The following is a 22,481-nucleotide window of genomic DNA, read 5'->3' on the forward strand; positions in this document are numbered from 1 at the left end:
CCACAAATAATTAGAAGAAGATCAATTCTTCAATTTTTTGAATGGGCTAAGGCCCAAATTTGAACAAATAAGGTCTTCTCTTTTGTCATCTTTCACTCCCCCTACTCTTGAGGATGTTCTCACCAAATTAAGTGGGGAAGAAACCCGTATGGGTATAAGTAAGCAAGGGTCAAATGTGCTTGTGGTTCCATCCAATTTCGAAGAGAATGATGGGGTCAATGCGGTGTCTAGGCCCGAAAACAATTTAAGAGTTTATCGTCCCCCTCATTTTTAAAATCAAAATCAAGGAGGAAATAGTGGACAAGGTGAAAAAAAGATTATAGCAAAATTGTTTGCCATTTTTGTAAAGAACCGGGGCATATCAAACCCATTTGTCCCAAGTGAAAGAAGTTGTTAGCCAAGACCATCACCTCTTAATCGCAAAAGGAGGAGACTTCTTCAAGTGAATCTCTTTCACTAAACCAAATTGTGGAGACACTTCAACCTCTCATCAAGCGAGCCATCTCGGGAGCCGCTGTGTCTACTTTCTCTCCTCCAAGTAAAACTTCTTCGCTTTTGGATTCAAGTGTGTCTTTTCATATGTCCCCAAACATGTATTCTCTTTCCGAATATTCAAAAAATATTTCCTCTGTTTCTACTACGGATGAGACTTCTCTTGAAATTAAAGGTGTTGGGAATTTTGAAACTCAAAACTTTTTCATTCCTAAAATTAGATTTATACCAAAATTAAACTTGAACCTTCTCTCCGTTTCTTAACTCTCGGACCATGGATGTGATATTAAATTTTCTTTTGATAAATGTTTATTACAGGATCGTCAGTCCGAGAAATTGATTGGGGAAGGCTCTAGGAAGGGAGACTTATATTATATGGACTCTCTTTAAGTTCTTAAAAAATCTTTTTGTAATGTTGTCCAACATAAGGATATAATTGTTTGGCACAAAAGACTTGGTCATCCCAATATTACCTAGTTATTTTATTTGCATTTTGCTAAAAATCTTTGTAAAGATACATTCTCTTGTAATGACTGTATTCTTGAAAAAATAATAAGTATGCCTTTTTAATAAAGATCCATGTTTACTTCTAAATCTTTCGAAATTGTTCATTCGGATGTTTGGGGACCGACACTTGTTGTTTCAAAAAGAGGGTTTGCCTATTATGTGATTTTTGTAGATGTTTTTTCTAGGTACTCTTGGATATATTTTCTTAGATATAAAAATGAAGTTTTTTCATGCTTTAAATCATATCATGTGATGATTAAAAATCAATTTAATAGCAACTTAAAGATATTTAGAACCGATTCCGGATGAGAGTATCTCTCAAATGAATTCAAAAAATAGCTTCAAGATAGTGGTATTGTTTATCAAAGGTCATGCCCTAAAACCCCTCAACAAAAATGGGTTGGTCGAAAGAAAACATAGGCATATCATTGAAACCACTCGAACTCTTCTCATATCTCAAAATATTTCAAAAAAAAATTAAGCTAAAGCGGCTCTTGCATCTGTCTACCTTATCAATCGTTTACCATCTAGAAATTTGGGTAAAATCTCTCCTTTTGAAACATTATATAAAAGGAACCTGATTATAACAAATTGCGAATTTTTGGTTGCAAATGCTTTGTTCTAACAGATAAGAATGACAAACTTTCACCTAAAGCTATTCCCTACGTCTTTCTTGGATATTTTGAGACTCAAAAAAGGATTTTGCTGTTATGATTTTAAAAATGATAAGTTATATGTTTCAAGAAATGTGACATTTTTTAAAAATGAGTGGCTTTGAAAAAAATGATTCTCATCATAAAAATGTTGACTATTCTTTCTTATTTGACCTATTATCTAGTAATGATGATATGTCTAGTGATGATGAAATATCATCAAACCATGATAGTGATAATGAAGTAGACATTAATGACTTCAACTCACCCAATACTCAAGAAGATATAACATCAAATGACCCAATAACCTATTCTCGTAGAGATAAAAATACTTTCAGAAGTGCAATTGAGTAATATAGTGATTCTATTCCTACACATGATTCCAGACGATTTGAAAGAAATAGGAAGCCTCCAACAAGGTTTCTCTCTTTTGACTCATTGTCATCTAAGTATAGAGCTTGTCTTAGTGCCATTCATTCTTATTTTGAACCAAGAAATTTTGAGGAAGCCAAAAAATGTGTAGATTGGCAAAAAACTATGAAAAATGAACTCAAAGCTCTTAGGAAAGCTAGCATATGAAAATTTCAAACTCTACCTTTTAGAAAGAAAACTATAGGTTGTCGTTGGGTGTTTAAAGTTAATACTAAGAGTGATGGATCTCTAAAGAGGTATAAAGCTCTCTTAGTCGCGAAAGGGTATGGTAAAAAATATGGAATTGACTATGAAGAGACATTTGCACTCATAGCACGAATGGTTACAGTCAGATGTCTCATCACTATTGCATCTATTAAAAAATGAAACATTTTTCAAATGGATGTTAAAAATGCTTTTTTAAATGGTAATCTTAATGAAGAAGTTTATATGGATGCCCCACCAGATATGAAAGTTTATAAAGATAAAGTTCTCCGTCTTATGACAAATTTAACAATGTTATGTTAGAGAATGGATTCTCTTCTTGTTATACATATACTGCATTATTTATCAAAAAAATCCGATGCAGGTATTGTGATATTATTATTATATGTTGATGATATGTTAATAACAGGTGATGATGTCAAAGAGGTCAAGGATATCAAATCTATCTTGGCTTCGAAATTTGAAATGTCAAACTTAGGTTTTTTGACATATTTCTTGGGAATTGAGGTTGCTTAGTCCCAACGTGGTTATTTTCTATCTCAAACTAAACTTGCTTGTGAGATTATTGACATGTCAGGAATCTTAAATGACAAAATCTGCGAAACTCCTGAAATAGTGGGCTAAAAAATGCAGATCGATGATGGGATTCCTCTGACCGATCCTACTCCTTACAGACAACTGGTAGGCTCACTAATGTATCTTAGCATCACTCGGCCTGATTTGTCACATGCGATCCATATTGCGAGTCAGTTTCAATATGCTCTCACATTTCCCATGAGTGTCATTTTTCGCATCATCAGATACTTAAAGTGAACTGTAAATAAGGAAGTATTTTTGTCTTCATCTTCTGAATTAAAGTTAATTGTCTATACTGATTCTGATTAGGGAGGTGACCCCAATAACCGTCACTCCACCACTGGTTTCTGTGTTTTCTTAGGTGAATCATTGGTCTTTTGGAGGTGCAAGAAGCAACAAAAGGTCTCTTTGTCCTCCACTAAAGTCGAATATCGAGCCATGACATCCACAACTATAAAAATTGTAGGAATTCGGCATCTTCTAGAAGATATGAGAGTCTATATTAAAGAGCCAACAAAGTTATGCTGCGACAACAAAAGTGCAATATATATTGCCAAGAATCATACTTTTCATGAACGCACAAAGCATATAGAGATGGATTGTCACTATGCCAGGAAAGAATACTTGAAGAAGGTCATTGATCTCTCGTATGTGACGTCTGAGTACCAACTGGTTAATTTCTTCACTAAAGCTCTTTGTTCGCCTATATTTAATTTTCTTCTTGGCAAACTTGCGGTTATCGCACTGTAAGTTTGAGGGTGTGTGTGTGTTAAAATGTAATCCTTAATCTTGTTGTATATATATATATATATATCTTTTGCTCATAATACCCGAAAAGGGTATTTCTGTAAATTTCTATTTTACGCATATTCCATTTGGAATATGATTGTATTTTTTTTCTTATTTCTTTTTTATTATTTTTTTGTGGTTTGTGCCACCTAGGGAAGACACCCCAAAAGAGTCATTGGGGTCTCCCAATGACTCCTTTGGGAGCCCCCTATGTGGCTCCTCTTGTGATGGATAAATAGGGGTGTTCCCCCTTGTAAACCGTCTGCTTGGGAGCTAAAGCTCTTGTTCCATTTTCAATACATTTTTCTTTTTCATGCCTTTGTGCATGTTTATATTATTTTACGCCTTTGTGCGTACTTGTTCAACATCTCTTGTTAGGTATTAGTGCTTGTATGCATATTGTCTCTTCGTAGGCATTTTTACAGCATCTTCGATGCTGAAAAAGTGATTGATGATGTTTCTGAAAAAACAGTTAATTTGCTTTGCTCTAATTAGATAGATATAAGAGCCCTTGCTCCAAGCCAACATAAAGTGCACCATGAAACTAACTTAGAAACTTTTGCCTAATAACCAAATATGGTTTCTTTCAAACCCAGCCTCATCTTCATGCCAAGTTGCCAACATTTAGGAACAAGTTCTTATGTGTAAGTTTGTGATTAGGGTCTTATCTGGTTACTTGATCATGTTTTTGGGATATCATGAGCAAGGTTGTAAAAAATGTATCATAACTCGTATTGGCCAGACCGAAAATAAGATACATATCATAAAAAATCATGTTTTAAATAAACAAATAAAAATACAAAAAATAGGAAAATCTAAAAAATTCATACCACAAGAAATAATGATGAATTACATAAGATAAATCTATAATATCACATATCAAAACAATTATGTGCTATGAATGGCATGCATAAAACACCACAGTATCAAACATTCAATAATAAAAGATAATATGTTATAAATGACATGCATATCTCACAAGAGAAATGCAAACTATGAAATAATATGCATATTAAATAAAAAATCTAAGCTAACAACTCACAAGATTCATAATAATGTGTCTTTACAAAAATGTTTTTTCAATACTTACAATTTTACATAACCAATTTTTTTCAAAATTCAAACAAAAATGAATTAGATAACGTCAACCATGAGTATTATATCTTCTTCTTCCTTTTTTTTTTGCAAAAAATCTCCCTAAATCACTCTTAAGCTCTTTAGCGATGTATATGAACTATCCCTAAGGGGCCTTATATGTTTTCCAAAACAAAAAAATTGAAATGAGTGCATGCAAACTGCATCTATAGCATATCTTACGATGCACCCCATATCAGAGTGCATCATAAGATATAGGGGTGCATCATAAGATACAGGGGTGTATTATAAGATTAACACCCGTATTAAGATCCAGGCATGTATCATATTGGAACACCTCATAGATACGATACGTATTGTACGATACACTACGATACTTACATCATTGATCATGAGATGCACATTGTATGCAAAATTTTGAAGAAATAGAATACCTACTTTTATTTCACAAAATCCTTCCTGATGCTATGATTCAAGCCTTGACTGTCATCTTTTGGTGAAGAGGTAAATCCAAGACAAGTTTGGTCTTTTGGGGCTTAGAGTCTACTTTGGGATAAGATTTGGATCCATGAAATTCCAAACTTGAGGAGGAACAATATTTTCATTCAAAACAAATCAACGTGCAACAGATGCATAAAAAACAATTCAAAGAAAACAATGAGAATCTTAAATTGAGAATATAATTGGATCTTAAAATGCACCTTTTTTCAGAGTCTGGGTGAAAATCCAAGAAATTTGATGAAAACGATGGTAGAGTTGAGAGGAAAGAGAAGAAGACGAAAGGCCACCTCACACTTTTCTTTTCTTGGAGTGTTTTTTTGGAAATTGATTTCTGAGAATAATTATTGCCTTTTTATGACATTTATTTTGTCTATCACAGAATTTTATATGATACATCATTTTTTTTGGCCTTGTTATCAGAGATCTTTTGATTTGTGAGTGTGTTGTATCACTCATTTGTTTTTGGCCATTGTTATTATTATGAATGCTTATAATTTTGTTTATATCTGATGATTATTTATTTTTTAAACCATGGTGTTTCGAAAAATTGATATTTTTATTGGTAACATTTGTGTGTTTTCATTATAAGCTTTCTTACTTCTAGTATGTTCTCATTTTATGCCTCTTATCTAGGTGTCATTATATGTAGACAAGAGATGTTTGTTCACACTTTTGTGTGTGTTTTTTATCTCATTGTTGGCATTGTGAATATACTCTTGATCTAGTCACTGATACACTTGTTTTCAGTGTCATTATATGTAGACAAAAGATGTTTATTCACACCTTCGTGTGTGATTTTGACCCATTGTTGGCATTATGATTATGTTCTTGTTCTAGACGTTGATACACTTCTTTTGAGTGTCATTATATGTAGACAAGAAATGTTTATACACACCTTCATGTATGTCTTTGGCCTTTTAGTGACATTATGTTTATGCTCTTGTTCTAGTCGCTGATACACTTGATTTTTTAGGATTGGAGGTCTAGTGAGGTGATTGCTTGTGATGGTCAAACTAGAGTTTTGATTTGCAAAATTCATTCATTATGATGTATGAGTTTTTATAAATCTCTTTATAATTTTTGTAAACTCATTTGCTCTTTTATGAGAAATGGTTGTTGAAAATTTTCATGCATTTTGCATTGTATATGCTTTAGTTGTATGAGTTATTCTATGATTGATTGTCTTGCCTAATTTGCATAAGTTTTATTAATGCTTTTGTAAGCATTTCATTAGTGAAATCTCTTATGTATTGTATTGTGTATGCCTATAAGTGGCTATTATGTGCAGAGATTGTTCTCACTTTGTATTACATTTTGACAAACTAGTGTCTGAGCACTCCTATTGTATTTGTGTGGATCCTTATTGGGATCTCTTTTTTTTTGTAGTTTCACTTGTTTCTAAGCATGAACTCTTGAAAATTTATTTATTGTTATCTCTTAAAATTGATCCATAAGTGACCTTTTTAGTTGTATTACTGATATTGCTTCCAAAATGTAATTGATCTTTGTATTTAACTTCTCTTAATTAAATGATGGAAATCATTTCTTGTATCTTTCATTGTATGAAAATGATTTGTAATCCTTTGTGAGTTTTTTCTTCATGATATTGATAATGTTGATATACATTAATGTGACCTTTTATGATAAATATGTGTGCATGATTTTCATAAAATGACTTTATCGTTACTATTGTTTGCATCTCTCTTCAATAGTATTCTATTATGTTCTCTTGTGAATTAAGAACTTTTGATTAAGACGAGTCTTTCAATGACTATCATATTTGAAGTTAATAACTGTTTAAAATTAATTCTTACTTTAAATGATTTTGAAAATATTAAATTGACTTATTAAATATTTTCTAATATTGTATGTTTGTGTTCTTGGCCATCCTCTCTCCATAATTCATATAAGTATAATTATTTCTTGTTAGATTGCTCTTGTTAGATCTTCTGGTAAGTTCCTTTTCTTGAAGATCCTCTGTTTAATGGAGCATATGATTGAACTCTCTCTAAAGAAGCACCAAATAAAAGAACTTAATAAAGTCCATGAAGACATTTTATGTAAGTTTGAGGGAGGTGTTAAGATGGGTATAATCTTTTATATATATAATATCTTCATATACTTTATATAATATACATATATATAATATATAATATATATGTATATATTCATGGCTGTTCACATAATATATATTATATATTATTTAGTGAGCTTGGGTTGACTAAGTCAACTAATGTTGACTTTATATAACCGTTGAAGAGGGTCCAACGGTTATATTTCTAGCTGTTAGATCTTCTCCAATGGCTAGAAGGGTTCTCCCCTCCTTTTTTTCTTTCCTTTTCCCTATAAATAGGGGTGGGTGTGTGCCTTTTAAGGTGAGAGAGTGATGGGTAGTTTTATGATTATCCGAGTATTTTGAGTGGTTGTAGTGAGGCTTCTTTGTAATTTTTTATATTTTTTGTATTATTTGAATTTCATTCTTAATGAAATTGTTTATTTTTAAGTCTTGTATTCTGTGTATTTCTATTGTGAATGAGTGTTCAAATACATTGTATTCTTGGTCCTTGGGATCCAATTCGGAGCTCATTGGGATCAGTGCTATTTCGTGACACTACCTATCATGCACACTTATGAGGTAGAATACATGCTTGGAAGTAATTTTCAGTCATGACTGGCAAAAACTGTTAGTAACTATAAAATGTTTGGCATTGAGTGGCAAGGTTGCCAACATTTTTGAAAGTAGAATGCGATTATAAATAGAGCTCTTTATGGTCAGTCCGTAGTATTGTCATTACATCTGGTTTAGAAATCAGAACAGCTTTTTGCTTTTGCAGTCATTGGCGGTTCTTTTAGTCTAGGTAAGATTTAAAAGCACTGAATTGTCATTGTCTGGCATTTTTTGATGTCTTTATTTGGTTTTATATTATTCCTTCGTTCCTTTCTTCACATATTAATCAACACTTTGAAAGTTATTATAAAAAATTCAACAATTTGAAGGTTCCATGGCATTCTTTATCTCAATTTATTTGTATGATTATTCTAGTTTCCTGATAATGACATTTATCTTATATAAATTCTGCATATGTTTGTTTTCTTTGACAGGGTGGACGTGTTTTTGCAGCAGCTGGTGATTCATGTGCCTATTGTTGGGATGTGGTAGGAAAATTGTGCTTTTCTCTCGACTTGGTGATTTTTTTTGTTTCATTTAATTTTTGTCTCTTTGTTGCTTTAAGTGAGTCTGATATCTGACCACCTGGAATCTGTCCAGTTGGGTTTGGTATAGAAACCTAAATTCAATTGCTAAATTGAATTGGATTTGGTATAACATGATAGAATATGATTGGATTGGAATCCATATTACATCACTTCTAATCTTTTATGTGGAGGTTGGTTGAGTGACCTAAGTACAGCATTGCAGTCTTTATGGCCTCAAAAGGAATTCACCATTTCTGACAATGGAAGATCTATGATGCTTTCCCACATTTATTCTTCTCCATGTAATTTGGTTCATAACATTAATCTAGTTTCTTGGTTAAGATTCTCGATTTTGGCAGAAAAGTGCACTGGTTATTACTGTTTCCCTTCTGAAAAAAAAACTCTCTGGATAGCACTTTAGTGGGCAATGTTTTGACAAGTTTGAAATTTTTGAAATGCTTTTCTGCCTTGGATTATATGCTACTGAATCATGCACTTCATGGTCTCAATGATCACTAGTGAGCTATAGGGCCTTCAAGTCGTGTTAGCAGAAGGAAATTTCACTACTGGTAGTATTTTTCTGTAAATATTAGTCGTAATGCATATGTATTTTGCTTTTCAGGAAACAGGTAGAAGAATGATGACTTTTGCTGGACACTCAAATTACTTACATTGTGTTGTTTTTCGAAGATCAGCCAATCAGGTTGAAAGTCACTCCCTATCAAATTATAAACAGTGAAAGGAGTTGAGACCTCATCTATAGTGAAATTTATTAATGCCTTGGTCTTTTGAGATGCTCCCACCAATGCTCTTTTATGCAGGGAATGCCATTTAACTGGAAATTCTTAAACTAGCTCCTCTTTGAAAGTTACTTGCAATGGAGTTAGTTTTGTTGATCATGATCTTGTGATTATGTATGCATTGCCATTTATCTCATTCAGGCTTTTAGGTTGAACAAAGAATAAGATATGATTCTATTGTGGCTTGGTATTTTTTTCAATCACATGGGCATGGATAACCCTATGGTAGAGCCTTGTAAATTTGGTGCATTTACGAGGTCATTATACATTTGGAAGGATATTAGGGTAAGTTGGGAAAACTCAAAAGTTACAAGTGATTGTTAAGAGGTAACTTGATTTTAAAATTAATAAATGAGTAAAATAATAAACTGAAAACTTTCTAGTTGGAGTAAAAAATTAAATGATTTTTTCTCCACTTTTCTCCCTCTCACAAATAATGTCAGCTTAGATGGTTAACTCATGCCTTTATAATTTAAGAATTTAATAAAAGAAATTCCTCAATCTTTAAGTTGGATGTCGAGTCACCAGTGGCTGGTGTTCTTTACAATTACATCTTTTGATTTGTTTCTTTTTTGTCATACTTGTTATAATCTTTAGAAGGTGGTGTTATAGTTGTAAGGAAATGAGGATCTTCCATGAAAGCACAAATGCTTGCAACAAGTGTCTGTCAAGGACACCTTAATCATAACCCACAAAAGGGCACAAATAAGAGAACTCAAAAGAAAAATAATAAACTTTATTTCATTCACATAAAATGCTTAAGAAGCAGTGATACAATGAGAGGGGAGTTACCCGTATTTATATACATGAGAGAGAGAGAGGGAGAGAGGAGCCTTTAGAAGGTTCCAAAAGAGTCGTTGGAGCTAGTCCAACAGCTCTATTTGTAGCCATCAGACTAGCTCCAATGGCTATTCAAACTAGTCAAAAAGTTTGACTAGTTTGAATCTAGTTCAATGTGATCTAAACAACCTAAAAAAGACAAAATAAATAAAGAAAAAGAAAAAAATATAAAAAATATATTATATATAACTATATTTATATGTATATACACTTTTTAACACTCTTCTTCAAACTTACGGTACAATGAACGAAAGTTTGTTTAAGAGGAAGTGAAATCTAGGAGTAGCGAGAGGTTTGGTAAAGAAATCTGCTAATTGGTATTCTGATGTAACATAAGGTAGATCAATGGTTCCATGTAGATGTTCCTTTCTGACAACATGACAATCCATTTCGATATATTTGGTGTGTTCATGAAATGTTCGGTTGCTTGTAATGTAGATCATACTCTTGTTGTTACAGTACATGCATGAGTTTTTTGTCACTTCAACTCCTATGTCAGCCAACAGTTTTTTGAGCCAGACTACCTCCATCGTTATGGTGGCCATGACTTGGTATTCAGCTTCTTTGACGAAAGAGAGACATTTTGCTGCTTCTTGCACCGTCACAAAATCAAGGATTCACTTAAGAAAACACAAAAACTAGTGGTTGAGTGTCTGTTATTGGGATCACCTCCCTAGTCAGCATCAATATATGCAATTAAATCTAATGAAGATGAAGCAGACAATAGACTTCGAAAGAGAAGACTTAATGTATCTAATAATAATCCAAACTACTCCCATGTGAACAGAAGTGGGAGCGTGGTGAAATTGACTACTTGTGTGTACAATGTATGTTATATCAGGTCTAGTAATGGCAAGATAGAAAAGTGCTCTAATAAGTTGTTTGTAATGAGTAAGATCTTCAAGAGGTTCTCCATTATCATTTCTCATTTTGGTGTTGACAACTTCTGGAGTATCTACTTTCTTATCATATGTGATTTCAGATCTGAAAACAATATCAAAAGCAAACTTAGATTGAGAGAATAAATAACTTTGAGGAAAATAAGAAACTTCAATTCCTAAAAAATATTTCAATAAACCTAAATCAGTCATTTCAAAATGATTTTTAAGAGGCTTTTTAATGTTTTCAACTCCCTCTTTGTCTCCTCCGGTGATGATCATGTCATCCGCATAAATAAGAATAATAATAATCCCTTTCTCAGAAATCTTAACAAACAAAGTAGTGTCAGTCAAACAAGTTCTGAATCCAATATCGAGTATAACATGACTAAACTTGTCATATCAGGCTTTTGGTGTCTGTTTAAGACCATAAAAGTTTTTTCTAAATGAAGAGCCCTACCCTTAGGAATACTTATACCAGGTGGTGCATCCATATATACTTCTTAAACTTGGTTTTCATTGAGAAAAACATTTTTGACATCCTTTTGAAATATCAGTCATTTTCTAACAGAGGCTAAGGCTATTAAGGTCCTAACTGTGGTCATCCTGACAACTAGAACAAAAGTTTATTCGTAATCTATGCCATACTCTTGGGAATACCCCTTGGCCACTAATTTGGCCTTATATCTTTCAAGAGTTCTATCACTCTTGGTTTTAATCTTATAAACTCATTTACAACCTATAGGTTTCTTTCCTTGTGAAATATCTTGAATAGTCCAAGTGTTGGCTTTTTGTAAGGCTTTTAATTTTGCCCTCATGGCTTCTAGCCATTTTATATGTTCTTTAGCTTTAGTATAAGATGAAGGTTCTATATACGAGTGTATCAATGCAATGAATGCCTTATATGTGGGACAAAAGGATTCGTAGGACACAAATTTACTGGGAGGTTTAGAGATTTTGGATGACCTTTTGGTTTGTACTTCTCAATATTTCTCCAATACACATGTAAGATTTGATTCCCTAGGTCTTGAGTATTGTAAACAATTAGTATTCCTATGGGTTTGCTCTTTCATTAATTACATTATGTTTTGTATCTATAATATCTTGACCATCGTCAAGGTCATTCATAGTCTCATCTATCAGACTTCGAAGTCAAATCTATCAAAAAAGAATATTCAGTTTCTTCCTTGGCCTTTTCAAAATAAGAAAATCTTTCTTTTTTCAAGAAAGATACATTTCTTAATACATAGAATTTTTCATTTTTAATATCAAAACACCTATAGCCTTTTTGGTTATCTGCATAACCTAAAAAATCACAAGGAATGACACAGGGAGAGAGTTTATCATTCTTGTTAGTGAAGACAAACATTTGCATTAAAAAACTCTTAATCTAGAGTAATCATGAGATAATTTAACAAGTTTTTCAATTGGAGTTATATTTTTTAAAAAAGAAGATGACATTCGGTTAATAAAGTAGGTAGCAGTTAGGGCTTCTTCAGCTTAAAACTCTTTTTGGTATTTGGTTTGCTATCAATAAGGTCCTAGTAGTTCTATAATATGTCGGTGTTTTCGTTCGGCCAAACCATTTTGTTGTGGTGTGTGAGGGCAAGATCTTTGATGTGTGATGCCATGTAAATAGAGATAATCTTTAAATTCTTTTGACAAAAATTCTCTCCTTTAGTCTGTGCGAAAAATAAAAATATAATTTTGAAATTTATTTTTAGCCATTTTGTGAAATGTTTGAAAATACAAAAAACCTCTGATTTATGTTTAAGGAAGTAGATCTAAGTATACCTAGAGAAATTATCAACAAAAAATTACATAATATGAGTATCCGCCTTTTGATATGATTGGTGCGAGACCCTAAACATCTGAATGTATTAACTCAAGTGGTCTAGATGAAACAAAAGTTCTATCATGAAATGGTAATCTTTTCATTTTTCTAAGAATACAATCGTTACAAGCAAACTTTTTAGAATTACAATTTTTTCTTAAACTTGGAAAGTATTGGATTTTGGATATATGAGGATGGCCAACTCTTCTATGCCATAAATCCAAATCCAATTTCTGAACACTATAACAAAAAACATTCTTGGGTAATTCAAAAAAATTCATATAGTAGAGTCCTCCTCTGTGGCCTTCCCTAATCAACTTCCTTGACTGACGATCCTGTACCCAACAACCATGCGAAAAGAAGAAGATGTTACACCCATAATCAAATATTTGAGAAACAAATAAAAGATTTAGATTTAATTTAGGAATATATCTAACTTTTGGGATAAAGAATATTTTGGAGTTTTGAAATTTTTCGAAATTTCCTATTTCTTTTATTTCAAGAGATGTACCATCGGCTGTGAAAATATTTGACATGAGTTATTATTATGACATTCAGAAAAACTATTATTATTTGAGGTCATATAAAAGGAAGCACTAGAGTCAAGAAGCTAAGAAAAGTTACCAAGATCGGAAAATGATGAAACAATTGCTCAAGTTGAGGCTTCAGTTGAGGAAGATGCTTCTTTGAGAAGAGGTTCAAGAATTTTCATTAGTTGTGCCATAGATACGAGTGCATCTTGATTGACTTGGTCTTTTAATTCTTGTGATGAACCAACTTATGCAATTTTCTTTTCATCTCTTCTCTTTAATTTAGGACATTGAGGCCTATAATGTCCTAGTTCATGACAATGGTGACAAATCACTCTTAAAGTATTGTGTATATATCTATACCTAATTGATATATGTATATTTATAAAATATACGTATATCAGGGGTATTTTGATCATTTTATGTGTATTTTTGGTACAGTCTATTAGGGACTGAATGATCATTTTCTTTTATTTCTTTTTCTATTTTTTTTATTATTATACAATCATTTGACTATTGGGGTGACATTCCAACCATGTGAGGCTCTTCACCTTTCCATGTAAAAGCATGCTTTTTCTAAGCATATTCAATACAAGCTTATATTTATTTTAAGTGTTCTTGTGGGTTCTTTCTGTGTGAGGTAATCTTACCCATAAGTGGCTTATTGTATTTGGTCTATAAGTGACCCTTGTGTTTGTATTTGTGCACCTTTGTAGCCCTTTGTGGCATTATACATTGTATTTGTGCACGTATTGTTTCATTACATGGTATCAGAGCTCGACTCTTGGAGTAGTGAAAGCTATCTTGGAATTGCTCTCCTTGTGGTGCTCTTTAGCCTTTAGTTCTCATTCATTCATTCTACACAAGTCTTCTTCGTTATGGGAGATAGAGATTTCGCCCCCGTCATCTCCTACAAGCCCAACAAAAACAACTATTTGATGTAGGCGACCGCTATGGAGAATCAAATCAAAGATAAAGAACTTTGGGGTTTTGTCAGTTGATCCGCTAATGAACCTCAACTTAAATTGACAAGAAGAGAAGGCGATCAAGTCAAAGCTCTATCCGAAGAAGAAAAAGAGAAAGCTTTGCAAGAATATCAAAATAAGTTAGAGGATTGGGAAGCTAGCAATGCTTAAATTCTCTCCTGGTTCATGAATACCATGGAGTTCAAAATTGCCACCAACATCATTAAATTTAAAAGGGCATGTGATGCATGAATTTTCCTAAAGAGCATCTCCATCCAAAAGGATATGGCTAGGCTATATTATCTTCAAGATAAAGGTATGGAATACCAAACAAGGAGATAAAAGTGTAAGAGACTTTTATGGTATTTTATCTCCTATTTGAGATGAACTAGTTATGTTAGAACCAAAATGATAAGGTTCGGCTATTGAAATGAGGAAATTGCAAATTGAAAGAGAAAACCTTCTCTTTTCTTTATGGTCTCCGACTAGAATTTGAGCAAGTTATGTCGCTTCATAGGACGTCGACTCTTTCTATAAGTGAGGCTTTTGCTCAAATTTGCCATGAAGAAACAAGACTTGGAATGTACAAGTCTAATGATGAGGTTCTTGCCGTATGAAGACCCAAAATTTTTGTAAAGACTTATAAACCACATCCCTTTAAAAGAAAATTCAATGGAGGACATAATGGGGGAGGATACAAAGGTAAAATTATTTGTCATCACTGTAAGAAACCGGGGCATATAAGATCGGTTTGTCCCAAGTTCAAGAAAGTGACCGCTATAAGTGAAGAACCTCAAAGAATCCAAGAAAGGGGGCAACTTTAATGATTTGACAATTGCCCAAATAGCAGAGGCCGTCTCACAATTTCTTAAAGCCACTCCTTCTACATCCGACACCACCATCTCCTCTTCTTCTCCTTCAGGTAAGTCTTCTTGGATTTTAGATTCGAGACCCTCTTTTCACATGACTCATAATGTCTCTATTATCCGATTACACTAATTCATATTTTTCATGTGTATCAACCGTCGATGGTACTTCTTTAAAAGTTAAAAGTATAGGAAACCTCAACAATATCTCAAAAAAACTTTTTGTTCCAAATGTGAGGGTTATTCCAAAATTAGATTTAAACCTTTTTTCGGTATCTCAAATTTTTGATTATGGGCGTAAAGTATTCTTTTCATCTAAGGCTTGTTGGGTGCAGGATCTCCAGTCAGGAAAGCTGATTGGGCAAGGCTATAAAAGAGGAGATCTTTATTATATGAATTTTTTATGTTTACCCAAAAATCTTTTTGTAAACATTTCAAAGACATTAATTTAGATCTTTGGCATAAAAGATTAGGACCCAGGTATATCCAAATTATCTAATAGATAAAGATTTTGTATGTGAAGATTGTATACTTGAAAAAATGCGAATGATGCCTTTTGAATTTAAAACTTCCTTTTCTAATGAAATCTTTGAATTAGTGCATTTGGATGTATTGGGTCCTGCTCTCGTTATGTCAAAAGGTGGTTATTCATATTATGTTACATTTATAGATAATTTTAGTAGACATACTTGGATATACTTCCTTAAACTCAAATCCAAAGTTTTTCGTGTTTTAAAATTTTTCATAATCTAGTTAAAAATCAATTTAAAACAAATATTAAAGTATTTTGCTTCGACTGAGGGGGAGAGTTAGTTTCAAATGAATTTCAATTATATCTAAAAACTCATGGTATTTTACACCAAAGAGCTTGTGCTAGGACCCCACAACAAAATGACATTTCTGAAAGAAAGCATCATCACATTATTAAAACTACTAGGACCTTACTCATTTCAAAAGAAATTTCAAAAAAAAATTGGGCCGAAGCTGCTCCCACCGCGGTATATCTAATAAATAAAATGCCTTTTCAAACTTTAGAAAACAAATCTCCTATTGAAAAGCTTTTTAAAATCTCTCCCATTTTGAAAAGGCTAAGGGTATTTGGATGGAAATGTTTTGTGCTTCTTGAAAAATATAACAAACTCTCTCCTAAAGCTATAAAATGTGTTTTTCTTTGATATGCCAAAAATAAAAAAGGTTATTGTTGTTATGTTCCAATAAATGATAAATTTTATGTCTTTAGAAATGTTACATTTCTTGAAAATGAAAATGAATTTGATTTTGAAAATACTAAGAAAGAATTCGAGTATGCCTTTTAATTTGATTTATTACCTAAATCAAATAATGAAATTGTTGATAATAATGATACCGATAATTTTGAGTCTATTAACGACTCAAGTAAAGAAAGAGAACCAACTCATAATCTCGTACAATATTCTAGACGAGATAATAGGGAGCATCCATGTGCTTTTGAAAGGTATAATCAATCAATAAATGTTAAATAAACTAGTGTTAGAAGATCTGAACGAATACATAGGACTCCAAATAGGTTTGTTTCTTGTGAATTCTTTTATCCAAACTATAGGGCTTGCCTTCTAGCAATTCATTCATATCATGAACCATCTAACTACAAAGAAGCTAAAAACATAAAAGAATAGGTAGAAGGTATGAACATCAAATTAGATGCATGACACGACTCATACTTGGGCAGTTCAACCTCTTCCCAAAGGAAAGAAGACAATAAGTTGTAGATGGGTTTTTAAAATCAAAACAAAGAGTGACGGGTCCCTAGAAAAATATAAAGATTAGTTGCAAAAGGATACTCCCAAGAATATGAAATAGATTATGAGAAAACATTTGCCCTAGTAGCTCGTATGACGACAGTTAAAACTCTAGTTGCAGTAGCATCCATTAGAAAATGACTTATATATCAGTCTGACGTTAAGAATGCTTTCTTAAATAAAAATTTAAATGAAGAAGTGTACATGGATCCTCCCCCTGGTCTGACTATTGAAAATGGTATGATTCTTCGTCTTTAAAAAAGCTTTATATAGGCTTAAACAAGCTCTTAAAGCATGGTATGATCGTTTTAGTGGAACTGTGTTGAACCTTGGATTTAAATCTTGTTACACTGACACTGCTCTTTTTGTAAGATCTACATGTACCTCACTTGTCATTCTACTTTTGTATGATGATGATATGATCATCACTGAGAATTATCAGAAGAAAATTGAAGAAATTAAAATTATACTTAAAAAATCTTTTGATGTGACTGATCTTGTTTTTTTGAGATATTTGTTAAGAATTGAAGTAGCATACTCGCCAAGAGAGTACATTTTGTCTCAAATCAAGTTTGCAGCTGATATTGTTGTGCGTTCGGGAATCACTGACACAAAATGTGTCGATACTTCTGAGTGATAAATACAAAATTGAGAGTTGAAGACAAAGTGTTATTAGATGATCCAATTCCTTATAGATTCAATATTAAGAATAGTTCGATACATCAAGAAAACTATATCTAAAGGGCTATTCTTATCTTCTTTATCTTTCTTAAATTTTATTGCTTATACTGATTCTGACTGGGGAGAAGATCCCAATAACCGTCACTCAACTACAGGTTTTTGTGTGTTTGTAGGTGATTCCCTCATTTCTTGGCGATATGAAAAGCAATAGAAGGTGTCTTTATCTTCCACGGAAGCTGAGTATAGGGTGATGGCTATAACCACCACCGAGGTCGTGTGGATGAGATCATTACTTTTAGATATGAGTGTTGATGTTTCAGAACCTTCAAAATTATGCTATGATAACAAAAGTGCCATATATAGCCAACAATTACACAATTCATGAGCGAACAAAACATATTGAGATAGATTGTCACTATATTCGAGAATAATACTTGAAGGGGACAATTACTCTATTGTATGTTTAGTTCGAGTTTCAGATTGCGGACTTCTTCACCAAAGCTCTTCCTCTACCAAGATTCTTGCATCTTCTTATCCAACTTTTGGTGATTTCATCGTAAGTTTGAGGGGGAGGGGGTGTTAAAGTATTGTGTATGTATCTATACCTAACTGATATACGTATATTTATAAAATATTTGTATATCATGGGTATTTTGGTTATTTTATAATGTGTATTTTTGGTACAGTCCATTAGGGACTGAATAGCCTTTTTCTTTTATTTCTTTTTCTATTTTTTATTATTGTATAGTCATTTAATTGTTGGGGTGACAGTCCAACTAGTCGTTGGACTGCCCCCAACGGTCATAAATATGATCGTCGTTGTACTTCCTCCCTTAAACCATGTGAGGCTCTATAAATAGAGCCTCACCTCTCTATGTAAAATCCTACTTTTCTAAGCATATTTAATACAAGTTTATATTTATTTTAAGTGTTCTTGTGGGTTCTTTGTGTGTGAGGTATTCTTGCCCATAAGTGGCTTATTGTATTTGGTCCATAAGTGACCCTTGTGTTTGTATTTGTGCACCTTTGTAGCCCTTTGTGGCATTGTATGTGTGCACGTATTGTTTTATTACAATCACTTTCTTTTTGTCATAATCATTGCCTTGTCTACCAAAATGAGACGGCCTATAAGTGCGCATATAGTTCTCCGGTCTAGATTCAACTAGAACAAAATACTCTTCGTTCTCTGGAGTATTCTTTTTTAACCTATTTTCCTCCATAGTTAATTCCTCAATAGTGTCAACAATAGAGGAAACTTTTCCTCTATGTAAAAGGGTTGATTTGATTGTTTCAAATTCTGGCCTCAAACCATTTACAAATTGGTAAAAATGTTCCATGTCGAGTTGTTTTTGTCGAAACTCGATATCTTCAGGACAATGTCACTTTGGTTCAAGAAGAACCAACTCTTCCAAAAGTTCGAACAACTCATTATAGTATTCTCTAATACTTTTGTCCCTTTGGGTCATACTTCACACCTTGTCTTGTAAATTGCATACATGTGCAATGTCTTTAAGGGAATACATATTTCTAAGATATTCTCAAGCCTTGTTGGCATGCTCAAATTTTGTAAAACTAGAGCATTTCTTGATATCTACGCTATTAATTAGCCAAGACATGATCTTGGCATTGCCTTATCCTCCATTCTTTCCACATTTTCTTATATGTAGCTAATGCCTTAGTTTTCTCTCCTTCCGTGAGAGGTACCTATTTCTTATTTTCAATTTTTGTGAGAATTAGTTTTGGTTTCGAATCAGAACCATATACTTGTTAAAATATGTAATCTCATATAATATCTCATATGTAATCTCATAGGCTTGTAGTACCTTTCTCTTTTTCCTAGTTAGTTTTTAGTTTAGTTAATCTTAGTTAGAACATAACTAGAATTAGGTTAGTTTTTTTGTTTTTGGACCTTTTTAAGCCTTCACCTTTTTGACTAGTCAAAAAGGTGCTTTTTGACTAAAGTCAAAAAGCATCTCCTCTATAAATATGGGGACTATTTCCCCTTGTATTTTATGGTTTTTGTGGGATTGTATCCCAAGTTAATAAAATTCTTTTTCTTTTGAATACCCTTTTCGGGTAGTGTGTGTTCTTATGCTTGTATGAACCCTTGTGGTTTTTGTAACCTCTTCGTGAGTGTGTGGTGAAGACATAATTTGGTTGTGAGTTTCATTTTCTTTCATGGTATTAGAGCAAGGTTGGTAGAGGCAATCAGTACAAACTTCTTTGTGTGCATTGGGAAACATGTTCAAGTTTTCTTCAAGAGAGTGAAGCCTCTTTGAAGGCCTCTTTGAAGGAGTGGTCGTGTGTAGCCTTGAAAGCTTGGAGGACTACTTATTCTTGCTCTTTGTGGTAGAGTATTCTCCTCTTTTACTCGTTTATTTCTCTCTTCTCCTTCCCAAGTGTGTAAAATGGATGACAATGAAAATGTCACCATTAAACCCATAAAACTCAACGATTCAAATTATGTAACATGGGCTTCTATCATGAAGCACTTTATTTGGGGAAAAGGTCTATGGGGATTAGTGAATGGAACCGATGAGGAACCTAAACTAATTTTCACCAAAGAAGGAGGAAGACAAGTACCTCTTTCGGAGGTAGAAAAAGCCAAAGCCATCTCCACATATGAGAAAAAGTGAAAAGAATGGAGAATGGGCCACGCCAAGATCATGTCTTGGCTTATATCTAGTGTTGATATAAAGAAGTGTTCAAGTCTTGCAAAATTTGAACACGCCAATGATGCGTGGGATTATCTTAAGAGAATGTACTCTCTTAAAGATATTGCCCGCATATGTAATCTTCAAGAAAAAGTCCATAATATGGTTAAAGGGGATAAAAGTATTAGAGAATACTACAATAGCTTGTCCGAGCTATGGTAAAAATTGGCTCTCTGCCCTTTCAATGTTTTTTTTTCACAGTTCTGACCCCATAAATGTGTCTTGCATAGTCGATTTACAAGGAATCCACACTTGGATCATGTGTTTTCGATAAAAAAAAATGTTATTTGGAGCCTCAAAAATTTACAAAGATTTTGGACCGTTGATTTTTTGAACCTTATAAAAACCCACCCATGTGTCGGAATCTAACGCTTCAAGAGCTGGTCCGTATAAAATCAAGTACATAGATCACATCTGTACGATCAAAATTTAAAAATAAAATGAAAAAAGGTTGAAAACCCCATTTAGCAACATGTGGGCGACTAACAATCACTCATATATATTATACATATATAATATTATTATATATATATATATATCTTAACTCCCCCCTCAAACTTATGGTGACTCACCGTAAGTTTAAAGTTACAAAAGAAATACCATTACATGAGATATCAACATGTTTTTCATAATACAAATTCTTGAAAGGGCTTCTAGAGCTTCCTTGATATGCTCGAACTGTCTTTAGAATTATCAATGTCTCCAATATTTTGAGAACCTGTAAAGAGAGCAAAACAATAATGACAAACAATCATCTTTCTACCTCTACCATAGTTATTATTGTAGTTACCTTGCTTCCCAAAGTGTGGGGGTTTGTATGTTTTAACATTGTTGCCGAGTTTAGACACGGCTAGGACCTTATGGACACTCTTACTCATGCCAAGCCGAATTTCTTTTTGAGTAATTTCGGCAATAGCATTTTCCAAAGGAGGAAGAGTGGATCTATGTAGAAGGGAGGATCTTACTTGCTCAAATTCGGGACGAAGCAAAAATAGAAATTAAAGCAATCTTTCTTGTTCCATTTGTTTTTACTTAAGTTTCAAATCCTCAATGGCCACCCACTTAGGCTCTAAAAGTGCTAATTCATCTCATAGAGGATTTAGAACGCTATAATAATCTTGAATGCTCAAATCACCTTGTTTGGTGGTTTTTACTTTTTCTTGCAAAAAAAATCTCTTGCAAGATTTTTTTGAGTATACATACCCTTCATAAAGAACCAACCTTCATTGGCTTTACGAAATTTAGCTATATTAGCACATACCTTGAGTTCTACATTATTCATGAACCATGCAAGAATCTTTGCATGATTGCTCTCCCAATCTTTCACCTTTCTTTGATGTTTTTTAATGGCCTTAAGGCGAGCATCTCCCTCAAGAATTTTTTCTTGACCTCCTTCTATCTTGGTGAGCTTTAGTTGAGGTTACGGAATAGAACCCATTACATAACCCCAAAGTTTTTTTCCTTTGAGATTATTTTTCATTGCGAATGCCCATATCATGTAATTCTTGCCATTGAGCTTGAAGGATAGGTCGATCTTGGATTCCATTGCACAGATCAAATGTGAGAGGGAAGAAGGAGAGTGTCGTCACAACTTCAACTCCAATAACCATATGACTCTGATACCATGTAATGAAGTATGCGAAAATGTAATATAAGAATGCTAATGCATTCACAATGTCTTACAAAGGCACAAAAGAAAGATAATAGGGAAGTCCATCATGGGACAATACAACAAGCCTTAAAAGGCTACACAAATAAAAGAAATAGCTTTATTAGAGAGGAGCTCTAGAAGCTTAAGAATACAAGGGGAGAACCCCCTATTTATACACAAAAGGAGATAGCCAAAAGTGAGCCATTGGGGCCTCCCACATATTGTCGTTTGGGGGTCCCAACGACTATATGTGGGATCCCTAATGTGAATTAAAAAAAACAAAATAAAAGAAAAGAAAAATAGAAAAAATTAAAAGGAATCTAACTTATTTAAAATAGTTGTTAGAAACAATTATGTAAAAAGATAAAAATACCATATACACATATATATACATATATTTTAACAAGATCATCTTCCAATCCATTCATCAATTAAGAGTTTTCTTTAGAAGAACAAACGAACAAGATACCAAGACCAAGATGCCAAGCTCTTATACCGTG

At 33.1% G+C, this 22,481-nt stretch overlaps 1 protein-coding gene across 2 annotated transcripts in view; it reads left to right on the forward strand.

The window, feature by feature from the left end:
• The window catches only part of DWA1 (DWD (DDB1-binding WD40 protein) hypersensitive to ABA 1), a 91,110-nt gene that overhangs the window by 15,006 nt on the left and 53,623 nt on the right, over window positions 1–22,481 (forward strand). For both annotated transcript variants that reach the window (XM_089989553.1, XM_089989554.1), the window contains exons 7-8: window positions 8,352–8,405; window positions 9,067–9,147. In XM_089989553.1, coding sequence (XP_089845679.1) covers window positions 8,352–8,405; window positions 9,067–9,147 — 135 coding nt within the window. The remainder of the gene's footprint in view (window positions 1–8,351; window positions 8,406–9,066; window positions 9,148–22,481) is intronic.

Source organism: Nuphar pumila, chromosome 15, assembly GCF_984573655.1.
Source record: "Nuphar pumila chromosome 15, dmNupPumi1.hap1.1, whole genome shotgun sequence".
NCBI classification, from domain to species: domain Eukaryota; kingdom Viridiplantae; phylum Streptophyta; class Magnoliopsida; order Nymphaeales; family Nymphaeaceae; genus Nuphar; species Nuphar pumila.